This window comes from Amia ocellicauda, chromosome 8 (assembly GCF_036373705.1).
Source record: "Amia ocellicauda isolate fAmiCal2 chromosome 8, fAmiCal2.hap1, whole genome shotgun sequence".
Taxonomy (NCBI): Eukaryota; Metazoa; Chordata; class Actinopteri; order Amiiformes; family Amiidae; genus Amia; species Amia ocellicauda.
The window spans coordinates 16,420,901-16,440,008 of record NC_089857.1 but is presented as its reverse complement, the minus strand read 5'-3'; the positions used below and the strand labels follow the sequence as shown (position 1 = coordinate 16,440,008).

The 19,108-nt window shown below is 40.3% G+C and overlaps 1 protein-coding gene across 4 annotated transcripts; it reads right to left on the bottom strand.

Annotated features, from left to right (window-relative positions):
- Positions 1 to 2,657: 2,657 nt before the first annotated feature.
- Positions 2,658 to 19,002, bottom strand: smad4b (SMAD family member 4b). Of its 4 annotated transcripts, none has more exons than XM_066712211.1 (12): positions 18,867 to 19,002; positions 15,335 to 15,736; positions 10,737 to 10,911; positions 10,502 to 10,531; positions 9,801 to 10,016; positions 9,575 to 9,697; positions 8,637 to 8,744; positions 8,117 to 8,167; positions 7,232 to 7,415; positions 6,456 to 6,624; positions 6,058 to 6,196; positions 2,658 to 5,749 (listed from the first exon to the last, which is right to left on the bottom strand). In XM_066712211.1, the coding sequence occupies exons 2-12, from the start codon at positions 15,572 to 15,574 to the stop codon at positions 5,538 to 5,540; spliced, it is 1,647 nt and encodes a 548-aa protein (XP_066568308.1). In that variant the 5' UTR covers positions 15,575 to 15,736; positions 18,867 to 19,002; the 3' UTR covers positions 2,658 to 5,537. The 4 variants fall into 4 exon arrangements, with proteins under 4 accessions (XP_066568308.1, XP_066568311.1, XP_066568310.1 ...); XM_066712214.1 differs by having other exon boundaries at positions 9,635 to 9,697; XM_066712213.1 differs by having other exon boundaries at positions 9,575 to 9,694.
- Positions 19,003 to 19,108: the final 106 nt, after the last annotated feature.

The window sequence follows — 19,108 nt, the reverse complement described above, 5'->3', positions numbered from 1 at the left end:
ATTCAAAAATCAGAGATTGCGAAATATGCCGTGACGTCACCGAGGTCCTAACTCTGGAGCTGCTTTGCTGAGAGTCAATGGGAGGAATCAGAAAAGTCACCCTTATTTTCCGAAAGAACCATCGGTTTGTAGTCATAAAAATTGTACTTCACCACCCAGAGCTGTCGCTATTATTGGACATGATGATTTTATTCCAGCACCGCCGTGTGGCTGCAGTGCAAACTGCGCACGCGTGTTCTCCACAGAGCTGCACTGCGCTGAGCCGCGCATCAGTATGGAGTGAATTCACTGTCAAAATTAGCGAGCACAGAAATACAACTTGTACGTTCAAAACTACACTTACGGTTTTTATGTTACGCTTACAATTCAATTCTGCGCTCGTTCAATCTCGTTTGCACAGGAGCAGTTGTCGCTGCGCGCTCACGCTTCTCTACGCTCCACCCCGACTCAAACAGCGCGGAGAGCAGGCATCCTAGATGATCATCGCACTATCGATCTCCATTCTCCTCACACATGGCTGACCACGGCAGACGCTAAAAAAGCTTAACATGGCTTAATGACAAGACTGATACTTCCCAAACTGTTACACAAAGGATTGGATGTTTAAAGTGTCGTGTTAAGCCCTAGCCAGACGTAGCTGCGCTTAATGTTGAACTCGTGTTTGACTGTACTTTAAAATATAACCATTTATATTCACACTTTCTAATTAACAAGACTGGCACCACCCAGGCTGATAGACAAAATATGTAATGTTCAAATTGATATTAAAAGCAGAAGTATCTCGTTAAGCCTTGCTGTAGCCAAGTGTGAATTGTGCTTCATATTGAAAGCTTATATGTGGTTATTGTACTTAAGTAAAGCACTTCGATCCAGCTTTACTAACGACAACCCGCACCTACCAGGCCTGTACAAATGAAGAGGCGTTTAACTGAACACAGTCAATATCAACGTCACGTCAGTCTTGTCATTTATTAAATCTGGATATCAATGGTTACGTTTTAAGTACAGTAAACCACATTAAGCACAATGCAGCTTTGGCTACAATACAATAGGGCTTAGAAAATGCTTTTAATGTCATTTTAAACATCCAATCTTCTGTGTAACAGTTTGGAAAGTGTCAGTCTTGTCATTTATAGATGGGATGTAAACGGCTATGTTTTAGTACAGTAAGTCACGTTGAGCGTTTTCTAAGTGCTATTCACCTAAGTGAATTATTATACACAGAGTAAGGTCATAATCATATTGTCTATGTTAGTAAAAACATACCCATCCTTTATTCATAGTAGGACGTGCCTAACTTTAAACGTACAAACTCTGCAAAGTAATGGTTATGCTTAAAGCACATTAAACCACGTTAAGCAGTTTTAGACTGTCCCTCTGCTGCCGTGTGGTCAGCCATGTGTGAGGAGAATGGAGATCGATAGTGCGATGATCATCTAGGATGCCTGCTCTCCGCGCTGTTTGAGTCGGGGTGGAGCGTAGAGAAGCGTGAGCGCGCAGCGACAACTGCTCCTGTGCAAACGAGATTGAACGAGCGCAGAATTGAATTGTAAGCGTAACATAAAAACCGTAAGTGTAGTTTTGAACGTACAAGTTGTATTTCTGTGCTCGCTAATTTTGACAGTGAATTCACTCCATAGAACCGGCGCTGCTGTTGAAACCGAGACAGTCGATACCATCCAGACCAGCCCACCTGCTCGCTGATTGGGTCAGGAAGAACCGTCTCTCAAACCTGCTGGACCAATGGAGACCCGGGATCCGCGCCTCCCTGTAAATCCCGCCCTCACGACAAAACCGCGCCAGAACTCGTAACGAAAAAAATAAATCGAAAGCGAAGAAACTGGCGCGAAAGCAAAGATCGCAGCATCGCAGGCAAAGACAGGGACTGCAGGCGAGTTTTGCTATCGTTTTTTTTTTTTGATTTTGATACATTTTTTTGTTCACAATTCTATACATTTTGCATTCGATTTTTATTTTTTGATCTCAACATCAATTTTTTCTCGTTTTTTTTTTTTTTTTTTGTTTACAATATTTTTTTTGAATGCGATACGTATGGCCCTAATTTGAGGCCATATATTTCAGTATTCATTTTGAATGTGTAAATGCTGCTTAAATATATATTTTTAAAAGAGTTTCACTAAATAAAAGGAAGCAGCATTATTGCATAAGTCATGTTGTTGTGGGCTTTGTATTTTTTTCCTTTACGGAAATAGAGAATTTGTTTCACATTGCATCCATACATATGGCATATTAACAGCTTAGTAGTAAACTAAAATATCAGATCGGTATCGACAGATAGTAAAGGTTGAGGTATCGATATCGGATCAGAAAACAAAAAGTGGTATCGAGCCATCCATAAGGAGAATGGATAATGTGCATTGCAGGTGTTCAAGAAGGAAGAAACGAATCGACTGGTTACAGAAGGACCCTTTGGTACTGAGCATCAACAGAATGGAGGTCAAAGTAATATACATCACCACAATCAAATGCTGTGACGTACTCCTTAGAATCAGAAGTGCAGAAATGTATTCCCAGCATACTTTCTGTAAAATCTTTCAGCTACACTTCATCAACACCCAGGAGTTAATAACGGGCAGTTTGTCAAACATACGGGGAATTTTATTTTTTCACCAACAAGGAACCACATACATAGTCCATTGCTTAAATTAATCTTTAATAAAAAGGAAAGGACATAATACTAAACAGTTGATAATATCCAGGTTCTAAAAAGTAGCTTTTTTCTGCATTAGAAATACACTTTTAAAAGAGAAACTTTGTGGCAATGTCCAGTTATTTTATTCAGTCTCCGTACTCAGCTGTCCAATTTCAAAACACAAAGACTGGTTTTGTGTATATAAAGGCATACACACCTTGCCAATACAACAATTAATATATTTCGGTCCTATACTAGTAGCACTCCAAATAAGGTTAATTTATCACCATAATTGAATGACTCAAGTAATAATGATTTCAGCATTTACCCAATATATGTGTTACTTGAATTATGACTGCTAAAACAGTTACAATAGTCAATATAGTATTGTCAGTGGCATTGCAGTCAGAAAGAGAACTGTAAGGTTCATAGCAAACAAAATAAATCACACCCTTATTGCATTACTATAAGCAGATAATATCTATATTAAAACTACATTTTTTACATACTTATTTCAGAGGAAATCTTCATCTGTTCACAGACAAAGGTTTGCTCTTCAGGGAATCCCAAGATACTTAATGAAATTGGTATGAATAAATTACAAAAGGTTATTTTGTGAGATACAGTATTTGTCTGAATATATACACTGGGGCCAAGACTTATAGGGACACTTGTGAATTGTCCAAATGAAAATAGAACTACACACAAACCAAGGAGGGTTTGCAAAAGTTTAGTAAGAACCGAGAATGTCTGCTAGTAATTTACATCAGTTACCCCCGATTAAATTATTTTGTCCTTGTAACAATGTCAATTGCCCTGTCAGTCTGACAAGATGCAGGTAGTTCAGAAAAAGTAACTGAGAAAGTAACATGCATTAAGTACACCGCCACACTAGCTGAATTACATCTGAAAAAATAACAGGTTTGGATTTCTCATCTTTCCCAGTTGCCAGACTTTAACCCCACTGAAATATTAGGATCTAGACAGGAACACAGAAAAGACTGACAAGTATAGACCAGCAGAAGAACAGACCTGAAAGGGCAAAATTAACTGGAAATACTATTATGTGATGGCACAGACACAGGATGTACTGCTGTGACTGCTAATAAGTGACAATATTTAGATGTAAAATGTCACAGTAATCAAACGTTGATGCTCGTGCTTTTCACAGGTGTCCCCATAACTTTAACCAGCACTGCATATACAGCTCTGGAAAAAATCAAGGGACCCCTTAACATTGATTTCTGAACTTCGAGTGGTCTCTTAATTTCTTTCCAGAGTTCTGTACATATAAAAATGATCTCCCCTTGTTTTCTTTTCATATTTTGGACAGTCATTTACACTTGAAACTCATTTAATTTAGGAAAATAACAGTCTAGGCATTTATTACAAGTTCAATATTACAATTCTTAACAATGTTAGATAAGGGAAAATAAAAATACTGATCAGAATGGTACGAAGACAAAAAAGGACTTCTACTCTACCACAGAAAACACTGCATATGGATTCAGCTAAAATCCTAAAATTAGGCATGATTCTAGAATTTCATGTAAACATGAGAAAATAAGTGGCAGTATTTTATTTTTTTAAGTGTTTTTGTTCAATAAATAGGTGATTTGTTTATTATTTAAAAAAGGGGGGGTGAGAATTTAATTATAACACTCCACTACAGAACATTGTTTCTTCTGCTTCTACACTTTAACCTTCTGGTGTCTCAAAAAAGTTGGCCAGTGAAAAAATGGCTTTGGGACCTTCTCCACAACCCACCTCTAAACAGCAAACAATGTGACAGTAAACGGTGCCAAAAAAATATGTAATAAGAGATTACAAATTATTGATTTGACTAATATGTCTTTTGTCCTGTTATTTATCAATAAAGGTGGGACTGGAAAACACTGTTTTCCTTACATTGTATTCTAATGTTAACATGCATGGAAGAGTGGAGGTCTACTTATTATTTTATATTTACATTATATAGACAGACAGATAGAAAGACTTAAAGAGAGTAAAGCTGACCTGTCATCTCTGACTCTGAGAGACAAAGACATTACACATCACTGCTGAACTTTGCCTGAGGGAAAAACAGCAAAATAGGAAATGTATATAAGAGGAGTAAAAATAAAAAGATGTGTGTAGTGTTATAATAGAACTTTTCATCTTTTGTGCTGGAGAATGGTGTGTGTGTGTGTGTGTGTGTGTATGCGTCTAAATCTACAAACCAGATTATATGTATAGCTTTACAATAGTTGGTAACCTGGCCGTCCCACAATTTCAAAGATACGTTAGCAGAATTTTATTTTTTAAATATAGCTGAGAACTGCTCTAATGAAAAAGATATGAAAAACAAAAAAAAATAAAGTGCGAAAATTGCATTTAAATCGGATTAAAACCAACATAAAAAAAATATAAAATGAGGAGAAAAAGCCAAATATTTTGTTGGATTTCCATTATATCCCCCCCTGCTCTGATTAAACAAATTTGACCAAGTGCATTTTACGGAAAATAATTCTGCTATGAATGCGGTTCCTTGTGGCCGTGCCAACCTTTCCGTTCGATATGCAACCTGTGCAGCTGGGAGCCTTTATATGGCACAAGCCTCTGTATTTCTAGCTGCACTGAAATTAATTGTGTAAAAAAAAAAAAAAAAAAACTAAACTTACATTTAAAAAGGGGGGGGGCTGCTCAACCAGACATGCTATACCCAGAACTGCTGGAGCCTCAAAGTAAAGAATACTGATTCAGTTGCTGCAGCTTGTTTTAAAGAGTACACTGAGCCATGAAGGGATTAGGGGTCAGATTATGTCAGAGTCCTGAACCGCAATGGGAAGAGTCTGTTTTCACACCAGGGAGGAGGGCTTCCGGGTTCAAGGCGCCAAGGTGGGCCTCAGTCCAGAGGCTGGGGATCTGCAATGGGCATGGTGTGCAGGACCTCGTCCAGGAGCTGCAGGGCACGGTGCAGGTGGATCTCGATCCAGCAGGGAGTCTCCTTGATGCTCTGCCGAGGGTAGTCCGGCCCCCAGCCCTTCACGAAGCTCATACGGAGGATGCACAGCCGTCTGAGGTCGTCCACTCCGATTCCCGCAGCAGCAGAAAGACCTATCGGTAAGAGGGACAGCAATTGTAATCCAAAAGTGGGTGGGTAAGACATAAAATGAAGACACAAATTTGCAGAATGCCATGCAGCTGTCAGTTTTGAAAATCATGATGGTCCAGTTTCAGTTTCATTTTAAACAAGGAAAACAGTCAATTTCATCATTGAGATTTTTTGGAAATAATCATTGAGGTTATTAAAAAAACATTATGCCAGCACCACATCTTTTGGTCTTCTGGTTTGAACCCAGAACCCAGATTTAGTAAATGTAGGCATTGAAAATTATTTTAACTCAAAGCAGCAGAAGACGTACTGATAGCAGGAGCGATGCCCCCCACGGAGCCGGGTCCAGGGATGTTTCCAGCCACCGCGGCGGCCTGTGCAGCAGCCGCAGCCTGAGCCGTGGCCGCCTGTTGCTGCATTTGCCGGTGACACTGACGCAAGTCAAACACCTAGGAAATAAAGAGTGTCAAAGAAAAGAAAAGCAGACAAATTCTAGAAAGAACACATTGGACTCCACCTTCTCAAAAATAAACTCTCAAAAAGGGTGAATAAACCATTTATCCCCAAAGGCATTTTGAAGTATTTGGCCCTTGGCACCATTTACTAAAACATTTCAAATGAAATTTTAAAAATGGTCTCATTGTAGCTTTCAAATCCCAAATGGAGGATTTTTTCTTCTGCCCACTCTGTTTCTGACAGCAGACCAACCTTGATGTAGGCACTGGGATAGATCTTGTGCACCGCATCCCCTGGGGCGCGGCCAGCTTCCCTGTCCAAATAGTAACTCTGGACGAAGACGGCGTGATCACTGAGGCAGCGCACCCACACATCCCCCTCGCCTTTACACTCCAGCTGGACTCCCTTCCCAATGTGCAGCCTGTGATGGTTGAGAGGGACACATTTAACAAACGCACACAGACAAAAAAGCTGCCCAAGAGGGAACTACTGTAACAACTCCTAAATATTTTTATTTTAAAGGAACAAGAAGAAATAAAAGAAGAATAAAACAGACACCCAAAATGTGAACACCAAGGCCACTCTCCATAAAAACTGCCCATCTCATTTCAGTGGGGAACATAGGCCACTGTGAATAGATTGCAGAAATGCATTCTCTGGCCACTCTAGCAATGTACCGCTATGTTGAAAAAACAAACAGGGGAAAAAAGGACAGCTAAAACTTATCTACACAATTAGCATATGCTCCAACAGCTGTTCTGCAGTTGAACAGTCCAACCAGCAATTTTCCAGAATAATCCTTGTAGTTATATGAAAGCAGTCAGATTTATTAGATAAACTTCCAGTCCAGGCCAGACACACAATGCTAACAGTAAACAATTACTGAAACTTTTAGAGTGGAGTGTTTTGTAACAATTTTGTACACGTTGCCATCTGACCACATACAATCTCTTGGAAAAACTCTGGAAAGATGTTAAGCTGAAACTGCGCTGTCACAAGAAAGACGGCTTTCGAATGTGGTTGGGTACCTGGCTCTCTCGATGGCCTCTGTCCTGTGCACGTTGGAGAGCTGTCCCAGGCAGAAGCGATCCCCCCCAGAGGGGTCCACGTAGCCATCAACAGTGACAATAGGACAGGTGGAGGGGACCTTGAAAGTCTCTCCTACCTGAACGTCCATCTCGAAGTAGGCAATGGAGCACCAGTACTCGGGTGCTGACAACGAAACAAGGCAGAAAGCAGATGAGAAAACAAGCACTGAGTTACATTCCACTGTTAACACAGTCAATGAAACTAAAGGACACAAGTAAGCATTAACTTGATACCCATCAAGAAAACCTGAAGCCCTAATCCAGCCACTGTAAATGTATCCCCTGGAAAGATGCACTGATACCAGTTATTCCTGTGGATTCATGATGCGAGACCTAAGCACCCTGGTACTTTTTACATGTCACATGCACTGCCAATACCGATTACAGTGCTGGATAAGGCACGTGGCAGTTTTGCTTCTGTCATTTTATTCAATTACATGGTTTTGCAAGGGAAACAATAACTCTGAGTGAGTCGGTTGCAGAGCCCAGAGTCAGCGCAAGGGCTGGGACATCCTGCCCGAAAATAATTCAGTTCTTAGAAGCACCTCAGTGCAGCTGCTCTGTACACCACCAGCTGCAACAGTCAGAGCTCCTCAAAAAACTCAAACTGTGGGCTTTGATCTCTTAATGTCGAACCTTAAATCTAGCTTTATTAGATTTAATGCGAGTCCAATTGCTTTCGATCTTAAGCGGTCAACTGACCATTCATGCAGACTGAAGTTCTTTAAATGGACTAGACCTCAGACAGAGTAAGGCCTGGGTAGGGATTGATTTAGGAAGTGGTAACTGGGATGACAGACATATTTGCAAAGGATCAGAACTGACCTGGGTGGTTTGATATTGGCGGCTGGAATGCAATCTCATTGTGAACTTGCCCTAAAAGAGAACGAGATTAAAAGAAATACAAACAAACAAAAACACCCGCCCACAGTTCAGAGATAGTAAACGATCAAACAAAGTTACCAAGACTTCAAATCCTGTGACCAAATTTGATTTTGATTTGAAAAAAGATTTGAAGGCTAGGTAACCTCAAATTAAAGTCAAAGACAATGACTATAATATGAAAGAACAACACAAGAAAGCCCTCTGTTTATGGTACCAGAAATCAACAAATAATGAAGAATGCCAAGTATGGGGAAAGATTACTACTTTTTGATCAATCACCCAAAGGAGAAAATACAGTGATATAACTGACTAATCCACTAAGTAAATTAGTACAAATGTGCAGCATGTTAAAATATGTCCGTTTTTCCTGAATAATGTCACTTTAAGCCAGGCGAGAGTCTAATTTCTCCACATCCCTTAGGGAAATGTGCTGTGTCACTGGCTGGGTGTGTTTACTCACAGTAATGGCCAGGATGGGGCATGGGGGGATGATGCTGTAGATGTCCATTCTGATGGTGGGGCATGTTGGATGGGAAGGTATTGTTTCTTGTCCAAGTTGAATTTGCGTCTGCAGAGACAATGCAGGATGATGGTCAAGAGAACATTCAAAGATGGTTGCCAAGTATCTAGTAAGTTTTGTAAAAAGGAAGATTTTTTTTCCCCTGAATTGTGTATTATAAACGGTGGAATGGCAGCAAAATGGAGAAGTCACAAAAAATAAACTGTATAAAGAAATCGTTTTTTGGACTCTATTTGTTTACCCCCAGTCTGTGAACTTAATACTATCAATGTTAATATGGTAGACATAAGGCAGAATACTTTACATTGTGTACAGAAATCAAAGGACAAAGTATCCAGCATCAAATAACCAAAGCATATAATCTTACAACTGAGAACACAAACTAAGAAGCATTCCTTTATACAATTTAAGGCATAATGCTCATCTGATCTGAATTTGACACAACGGTTGTATTTAATTGTTACAAAACCAAAGCAATACTCCAGAACAATGAGACCACAGAAGCAGCAAAAAGCTTCTGAAAGTATCTTAAGCACCTTTGAGAGATTGAAATAAAGAGAAGACTGGCAGTTTGCCATGAATCTAAAAGGTGTAATTGCCAATTCAAATTAACGTGATTAAGCTTGATTGTCTGCAGGGCTGCCAGTTGGAGCCTCGGAGGGAAGTCAATCACTTGCACTGCAGTTTGTGCAAGTGCAGAACAAACCAATTACATGGGACAGGGTTGAAATCATGGAAGAAGTCCAATGATACAAAGGGCAAGCTCATCAAATGTCATTTAAAATTTGTCAATGATATTTGTTCCCATCTACTTGTTAGCACACTGAGCCTAATCTCTGTAGGTGAAGTCTGTTCACAGTTTAGGAGTGTATGCTTACTGTGGTGGTAAGTAGCAGGCTGTGGTGGAAAGCCATTCTGCTGTGAGCCCTGCGGAGTACCTGAGGCAATCTGGAGGAGGCCGTCATTGTGACTCCCGGGTAGCATGCTGCTGGGCTGGCCTGCTGAGAGACAGATTCAACAGTCAGACACAGACTAGGGCAGCCGTGGTCCTCACTCTGGATTCCTGCAGCCCCCAAGGGTCCTCGGAGCCCCCGAAAGACTTACTTGCAGAGCCAACGGAGATGGGGAAGGTGGAGGCACTGGATCCGCTGGACTCGGAGGGGGGCAGCATGGCCGGTGTGCTGTAGTTCTCAGTCGCTGGTCGGTTGCTGGGGGGGTGCTGAATGGTCTGTATTGAGTGGGACCCCTCCACGCTGGGCAGGGACTGCTGACCATCCACGTAGTCATGGAACTCATCCTTCACCAGCAGCCCGGAGGGAGCTGAGAAGAGGCCAGCGCTTAGAAAGGGCTGCTGTGGTCTTGAACGAACAAACATTCAACAGACGAACACAGCCCGGGATGCTGGGAGAGTTGTCATTAAGACTCTGCCACCACTTATAAAACAACTGCTTTTTTTCTCCTTCTCCCATAAAATAACCAAAAGTTGTTTCCACATTTTGAAACCACAACATCAGCTGAGGTTATTCCAGAGGGTTTAATCCACCACCCTGTCAAGCCAAACCTTACTTTTAGAGAGTGCAAAACTAATCTGACAGGAAGATAGGAGTTTAAATGTTGAAACTCAGTCAAACAGGTACATCGCAACGTTTAACAAAACTAAAAATACACACCCTTAAATTAGAACAAATTATATTTTTGTTTTACAGCTCATGGTTTTGTTCTCGTCTTTAGCCCCCCAAAAAATATATAAACATTAAAGATCTGATTCTTAGAAGTAATTATGGAAAAAATAAAAAAGGACTTACCAGAGCTTGTCAATGTTAATCCTGATAGGTCTGTGGATGGGAAAGGTAGGGTGGTAAGTTTATATGAGGGTAAGTTACAATTAATCACAAATGCTGCTGCTAGATTAAACATTATACACTGGAGCTCATTTGTCTACCACATAAATAATGTATTTTCCTTAAGATAATATTACTTTTTCTGCCTGAGCAGATTGTTGATTATTTATATCTCAAATTGAAGATGCTGTGCACTTACCTATTCCTGGTGACACAACCCGCTCATAGTGGTAGGGGTTGACACAGACACTGTCACACTTCAGATCGAAGGCAAACTGACAATACTTCACATGTTTCAACTCATTTTTATGGAGGTCTGGCCACCTCCACAGACGAGCGTAAATAACATGGGGGAACCCTTTACGGCCAGCTACCTGTGAATGAGAAAGATTAACATGAGAAACAGAGGCATGCTTGCTCACAGCTGTCCTAACCGGTTTATTGTTCCAACACCATCAACTTCCCCAATGTGGTTTTATAAAAGCTCAAATTTCACAGAAAGCTGAGCTTTATTCATTTGAATACATGCAGAATAGTCTATTTATATCTTATGCATATAAAATTAGACTGCAATAATTGTAGATTAGCTGTCTGGGCCGGATTTCATATTGAAGTCAGTATGAACCAACTATTTTTAGTTTCTTGTTTTAACAATGTTAAAATACATCTCTTCTGAATTGCAGTCAAATCAAAACGAAAGGTGTTTGAAGATAAGAAGCCCAAAATCTCGCTTGTTCTGATAATTCCTCCTCAACATTCAATTTTCAAATAGCACGTAAAAAGTCTAGTCATAGGAGAAGTGATATGGTGTGTTTTCCCGTCGGGTTCCAAGTCAGGATTTGATTTTATTTTTATCACCCACCACCTTCAAAATTGTACTCTAGAGAAGCTTTAAATTATTAAAGGATCATCAAAAATGTAATTAAAAAGCTTGGTTGAAAACGAGTCTTTAAATCTACTTAAAGATGTATTAATTGTATAGCTTATTATAATGATGTATGGGTTTTTATTTATATGCTTTTATTCTTGCAACAAAAAATTAAGTGTATTTGCTGCAGTTATTTATTGATAAACACCACCGAGGTCACAGAGGGGAAACTGCAGACAATTTTATCATTAAAGCTCATTACTCTATTGCAATCCTTTCATTCTTTGTATTTTTTCATTGGAATTGCACATTAACTCTTCAGCACAGTACTGTCACAGCCATCTGCTATACTTTGAACTGCAAGTCCAGTGATTTCACCAGTCAGAACTACTACAGCAAAATAAAATCCAGGGGCCCAAGCGAAGCCACAGGGGTCACTAGTATGTGCTAACCTGACACAATATGCTTCACCTGTGTGATAAGATCTCTAGGCAGGAGGTGACTTTCACACAACATCCCTCTAATTTCTTTGCTAAGAAGAAAATAATATAACTTTTTAACATTAAACTCACATGAAACACGGGTAATGATTTGGGGAACTTCAGAATCAACAAAACAAACTACGAATCAAACGGGCTTGTCCTGGCTGGCATTATATTCGATTCAAAGGATGAGAGGAAGAAATGTCCTTTTTGATTCATACACTCACCTAAAGGATTATTAGGAACACCATACTAATACTGTGTTCTTTCGCCTTCAGAACTGCCTTAATTCTACGTGGCATTGATTCAACAAGGTGCTGAAAGCATTCTTTAGAAATGTTGGCCCATATTGATAGGATAGCATCTTGCAGTTGATGGAGATTTGTGGGATGCACATCCAGGGCACGAAGCTCCCGTTCCACCACATCCCAAAGATGCTCTATTGGGTTGAGATCTGGTGACTGTGGGGGCCAGTTTAGTACAGTGAACTCATTGTCATGTTCAAGAAACCAATTTGAAATTATTTGACCTTTGTGACATGGTGCATTATCCTGCTGGAAGTAGCCATTAGAGGATGGGTACATGGTGGTCATAAAGGGATGGACATGGTCAGAAACAATGCTCAGGTAGGCCGTGGCATTTAAACGATGCCCAATTGGCACTAAGGGGCCTAAAGTGTGCCAAGAAAACATCCCCCACACCATTACACCACCACCACCACCAGCCTGCACAGTGGTAACAAGGCATGATGGATCCATGTTCTCATTCTGTTTACGCCAAATTCTGACTCTACCATCTGAATGTCTCAACAGAAATCGAGACTCATCAGACCAGGCAACATTTTTCCAGTCTTCAACTGTCCAATTTTGGTGAGCTTGTGCAAATTGTAGCCTCTTTTTCCTATTTGTAGTGGAGATGAGTGGTACCCGGTGGGGTCTTCTGCTGTTGTAGCCCATCCGCCTCAAGGTTGTACGTGTTGTGGCTTCACAAATGCTTTGCTGCATACCTCGGTTGTAACGAGTGGTTATTTCAGTCAAAGTTGCTCTTCTATCAGCTTGAAATCAGTCGGCCCATTCTCCTCTGACCTCTAGCATCAACAAGGCATTTTCACCCCCCACAGGACTGCCGCATACTGGATGTTTTTCCCTTTTCACACCATTCTTTGTAAACCCTAGAAATGGTTGTGCGTGAAAATCCCAGTAACTGAGCAGATTGTGAAATACTCAGACCGGCCCGTCTGGCACCAACAACCATGCCACGCTCAAAATTGCTTAAATCACCTTTCTTTCCCATTCAGACATTCAGTTTGGAGTTCAGGAGATTGTCTTGACCAGGACCACACCCCTAAATGCATTGAAGCAACTGCCATGTGATTGGTTGGTTAGATAATTGCATTAATGAGAAATTGAACAGGTGTTCCTAATAATCCTTTAGGTGAGTGTGTATATCACTCAAGGCTCCTGCTAGCAATGTCACCAATGTTCTTCACATCTGGAAAACTGCCAAAGTGAAAGGTATCCTATTTTCCCCCTCAATGCTGAGGCATGCTTTAATAATATCTAGGACTGATTACTTAGATGCCACTAAGAGGTTTAACAGTTACCCGGCACTCACAGTTTTGATCCGTTTCATATTTCTATCTGACCAAAACACTTTTAATGTTATTGCCTTTGAACATTGGTTCTTGTGCTGTGAGGCTGAAAAAAAAAAAAAAAAAAAAATGAAGAAACAAATCCAAGTAAAACCAAACTGGTGCCATTAACCTTTTTGGTACAAACTAATACAATTCCCATTATGCCAAAGATGCCAAGTTGCCAAAACAAAAACTCTGGAAGATGATACAACTTGTCTGTTGATGTTTGTTTCCAAAATGGACAGCAGCATGAGAATGATATAAAGGGCTTTTGTTTTCCCACAGTTTCTATGTTTTATAATGCATCATGTAATATAATAGTACAATGTTTTTATGGTGTAGGCCTATTTATTTTACTGGACTGAAGTAGTATCTAATATTACAAAATAGTTGCATTTTGTTACCTTTTTGTATGACAAGTGCATGCCATGAAACACCAAGATCGTGCAGCTAACAAGTCACTTGGCTTTGATGTCACAGAATTAAAATCACTTCTGCCAACCTTTTAGTATGATTTCTTGCAAACAGCTTTTCAGTCATTCTTGCCTAATCACTATTGCAGAAGCTGAAACCTCATACAGCCTGCATGAGCTTCAGTAGTTTCACTTTGAGCACACTTAGGACGTTTGTATCTGCTTAGGGTTACTAGCTAGCTACTTGAGAGTGGCTTCAGTTACTGGACATATAATAAAGAATAACTTGGACGCCCAAAATACACTCCAGACATTTTCTTAGGGTGTACAATGCATTAACTACAGTATACAGTCATTTTAATGTTTTCAGGCCACCAAGCATGAACAATCAAATCTAATTTTGCTGGAAAAACAATGGCATTCTTAAGCGGACAGTAAGACATAACATTTAGATAAGCTATTGTGTTGGTTCTGATTTAAGTTCACAGGGGAATAAGAACCCATTTGTTCTGCAGAGTGTACATAAGAACCCATGAGCAATGTGTTTGCAGAATCATAATTATAATTAGAAAATATCCTTCATCAATAAATGTTTGAAATATTAGCCTAAATGCTATAACTCCTCTATGGGCTATAAATACACATGGTCATATCAGTCAGCAGTTTTTAACAGTGGGACAACTAAAAACAGAAGTTTAATTTGATATTTACAATAAACAAGTACACTGTATTAAAAAGCTGTTAAATACAAAAATTAATGGTACTGACCGCTTTTCAATAAAATTGACTTTTTACTGCTGGCCACAATTTCTACCATTTGCTCTTCCTGACCCTAATTGAGAGTAAGAGCTGTTTGGCTCTGAAAGGCACAATCTAAATATAAGTGGTTTCAATTTTAGTATAACATTATGAAACTATCAATCTTCCTCAACAAACCATTCCATGGCACAACATCATAACTTCTCTTTCCACAGATAGGCTGTTAACACTACTTATGCATTTACTATGGAAAACAAAAAACATGTACACAAAAACGAGTGTCTTTGGGTACACAGTGTCTACACTAAACAAGGCCTTACATTAGAGAAGGTTTATTTTCATATACATTTTTATCAAGTGATGCACTGTGAATGGACTGTATTTGTTAATGTTTTTATATGCATCTCAAAGCAAGTCAAGTCACTGAAGCAGCTGTGAAGGAAACAGGAAATTAACCTAGAGTTTACACCCATTGTGCCATATTTTAAGAATCAAACCCTTCCCAGTCACTCAATTGGCTTTTAACAATTACAAGCATCAGTCACTTCAGTCCACAAGACCTCCCAGAATAACACCAAATAGATAGTGTGTTTTTGTAACAGCCATATTCGATGGTAAGCAACTCGCCCCACACCCTCGTACCTGCAGCCGGCCGTCCAGTGTCCTCTGGATGGTGACACACTTGCTGGGATGCGCCCCATTGGTGGTGATGGCAGTGATGAGAGAGTCCAGTTCATCCTTCTTCTCCTTCAGCTTCTTCACCAGGCTCTCGATGGCACGCTTGGCGAAGGTCTCGCTCTCGCCGCCCTGCCGGTGACACATCAAGCTGTGCACGATGCTCAGACAGGCGTCGTTGCTCGTGGGCGTGTTGGTGATGGACATTTTGGTTTCTCCTTGAATGCGTGGTTTCCTAACCCAGTCTGGAAATGCTGTTCTGCAGTCAAAACTGAGAGGGAGGCTTTAACGTCCCAAGTGCTCGGTGCACTGAGGCACACACTCTACCCTCGTGCCAACTCACAACTGGGAGGCAGGATTCAAGAAAGTCTAAAGAAAAAAGAAAAAAAAGCATACAAATTCACACAGCCACCTTGGGGATCCTAATGAACCTGGAAAACAAGAACAATACAATATGCATATATTGCAAATTGGTAAACCTTGAACACTCTCAACTTTGTTCATTCATTTTATTTTATTCAATGTTCCAACATCAATCAAAGTAGGCACCTATCCACCACCACACACCTTAGATCAAGTTCATTGTTCAAAACAAGCCCACAAACACAAGTTTATTTTCTTTTGTTCCATAGGTGTAGTTTCAGATTTCATGTACTGTGTTTATGATGTGTGCCATATTTGCTTTTCAAACACTGTCAATGAGCCAGCTAATCGTTTAATCCGAGATGCCACTTAGTAACAAGGAACTGCAATGGAGCTCACGGCTAATACAGCTTTTCTAAATGGCTCTTGGCTTATTTTCTTTAGGAATAACGCTGTGCAGCTTTGAGGGAAGAAAAAACTTGATTGCAATAAATGAAACAATCAGCGTTGTATCAAGTACCATGAATGAAAAAAGTGACTTTGAACAGAGCAGGGAGATTGCAAAATCTTAAAGACAAGACTACAATAGCCTTCTTATGCAATGTTGCCTGCCTTACTGTGTTAGTGCTAAAGCTTATCCTGACATTTAAAATTTAAATGAAAGGATTAACATTATTGGCCTAGCAATATAAGGTATAGATAGAACAACCACAGTTTCTCCAATCTAATATTCAGTCATAGCACAGAGGCAGAGAAGGAGGGGAAGAAAGGCTGGTATCTTTTAGAATAAAATAACTCATCGCATAAATATTTGTGAAGCAGTGAATATAATTTCCCTTGTTCATTTCTACTGCCAATGTAAACAGAAGACATATGGGAAGATATTTAACATGACAAAGCTTAATGCTTCACATAAGCTGCCAGATTGACAAGAAAATTATTACTCTGTGGAAGAAGTGGGTATTTTCCTAGAAATCCCAGTCATGTCAACAGCATGTACATAGCCACAGAGCTGGGTGTGACAAGCATGTTTCTGGAAGACTTTATCTTCTGTAACCCAAACACAAATTAACAAAACTACAAAGGGGCTTTAGTCCTAGAATGTAGAGTAAACTACAAAAGCCCAAATGCAAGCATATGTATAAGTTCCCTTCAATAAAGCATGTCAAATTTCCATTAATCTATCTTGGAATGACATTATTTTTCCTTAGACTAACGGAAATTTTAATTTGAGCAAAGGTAAAAGAGCGTGCTGCAGAACAAACACTATACATGTCGACAAAACATGGCACTGAAAGTAAGATAAGGTAAGGGGGTAAATGTGCAGATTCCTAAAATGATGTCTGTACACCCCTGCTTAATTTATTTAATGGCAAACGGAACCTGTTCACTTGAGACAAGGTGCAAAAAGGTGTTTCAAGTTTGCTCAAATTATTAACCAAGTCGTCCCTTGAAAACAGTAAAGACAAAATTATAAAATAATGTCCATCCGTGATGTTCTAGCTGTAAAACTAACACAGACAGTGGACAGGTTTGTGCAGGTACAGGCAGATCAGTCTTATCACAAAAGAATACAGGTATAAAAGAATGCAAAGATAATCAAATGCTTCCTGTTTAGGCTGAATTAGGTGCATTTTCCCTTACTTTGTTGACATTTTAATGCCTATCCCCAAAGACTAATTTATAAATGTGTCAAACCCCCCCAATCTCCCCAAGAGCAGAAATCTGGCCACTGAAAATCCAAGACAATATTAGTAAGTAAACAAGCCTAATTAGTAACAGAGACATAATAAAACACAGAGCTGCAAGATGTCAACTTACACAAAAGTGATTATTTAAACTCAAAGTTGTGGATTCATTTAAATGGGAAGTACGTTTATTGGCCACATGTTCTACATTTTCAAATATTCTACAAATATTTGGGGGGTAATACTCAGCTGAATAGAGTCATATATTTCATGCAAAAACCTAAGCTTCATGAGTTGCACATCAAGAGCTTTCAAGCATCAATTAGCTACAGCTATACCTGGTTTACACTTTAGTTAAGTGAGCAAAATATATTACATTCATTTTAATATGTATTCAATTGGGTGATCCTGAGCCCTACAAAAACTAATACACAGAAACCGTGAATCACATGAATCACACCGGTAAATAACAGTAGCACATCAAAATCAGGTTGTGCTGAAATGCATTCAAAGGTTGTTAAAATCGGTCCATTAAACGGAGCATAATTTAGCAAAGCGATTTCACAATTTTGCAAGTGGCAGCGGATGAAAACCCGGAGCTCTGATTTGCACCGGGCATGTCATAATTGATCAACGAGCCATTGCATTATTACCAATCGCTCGCTGTGTAGTTTTAGGCATATGCTACTATCTGTGCATCTTTACAGTAGTCGTTTATTGGGCTGTCAAAACGAGTTTAAACTAACCAGATCAACTGACTCCAGTTTCTTTTTAATGTTTAAATAATAACGAAAACACTGTGCAGATGCTATCACTGCTTTCCAAATGAATCGCACCGAAGAGGAAGCAGTTTGGGGCTGAACTGAACCAACTCGTATATGAATACGGAGGTTTTGTTTATCATGTCCAACTCCCAAGCCGTGATTGACCATTTTAAATAGTCCATTTCTCCAGCGGATTATAATCCTCTGAAGTTGACAAGACAGTGAGTAGGACATGTGCATTATATCCCCGGCTGAACTCAATAAATGCATGATCTGTAAGCATTGCAATGCGAGGAACACGCTGTTGGAGTGGCGTTACACAAACAGCAGTTTCCAGTCGGACAGCGTTAAATGCGACACACTGTCCCCCAATGAATATAAAATCAATCCCACAACAGCATCGACGAACAACAGGAGCCGCTCACACATATGCACGGCTTTCAATAAGCATCTATCCCTGTAGTGCTCCGTATTAAAGATCAAAGCACTGTTAAATTGATCAGACTGGATCCTCCTGTCGTGTGCACCGTTTACCTTTAAATGAGTCTGTTTTTAATCCCGCCCTGTCGCCACTGACAGAGAACAAAAACAGAAACTTTAGCTACTTTTTCCTGCCGGTGACTAACTCGCTCCGTTTCGGTCGTTGCCTCCATCCCAGCCGCCTTCCCGCCCCGGCACCCTTACCTGCCTGCGTAGCTGGGGGTACCGGCTCAGTCGGGTATCCGCTCGCCTGTGCAGTGGAGGTTTAAATCGGAGAGAAACAGCCCCGTTTCAAGCCTCCATCCGAGCGCCTCTGCTCTCGCTTGGGTTGATGTTCCTGCTGCTCTCAACATGGCGCACCGCGCATGCGCACAGGGCAGCGGGGCTCTGCGGGCGTGGGCCGCGGGCTCGTCCTGGGTGGGAGTGCTGGCCATGGCGTGGGGGGC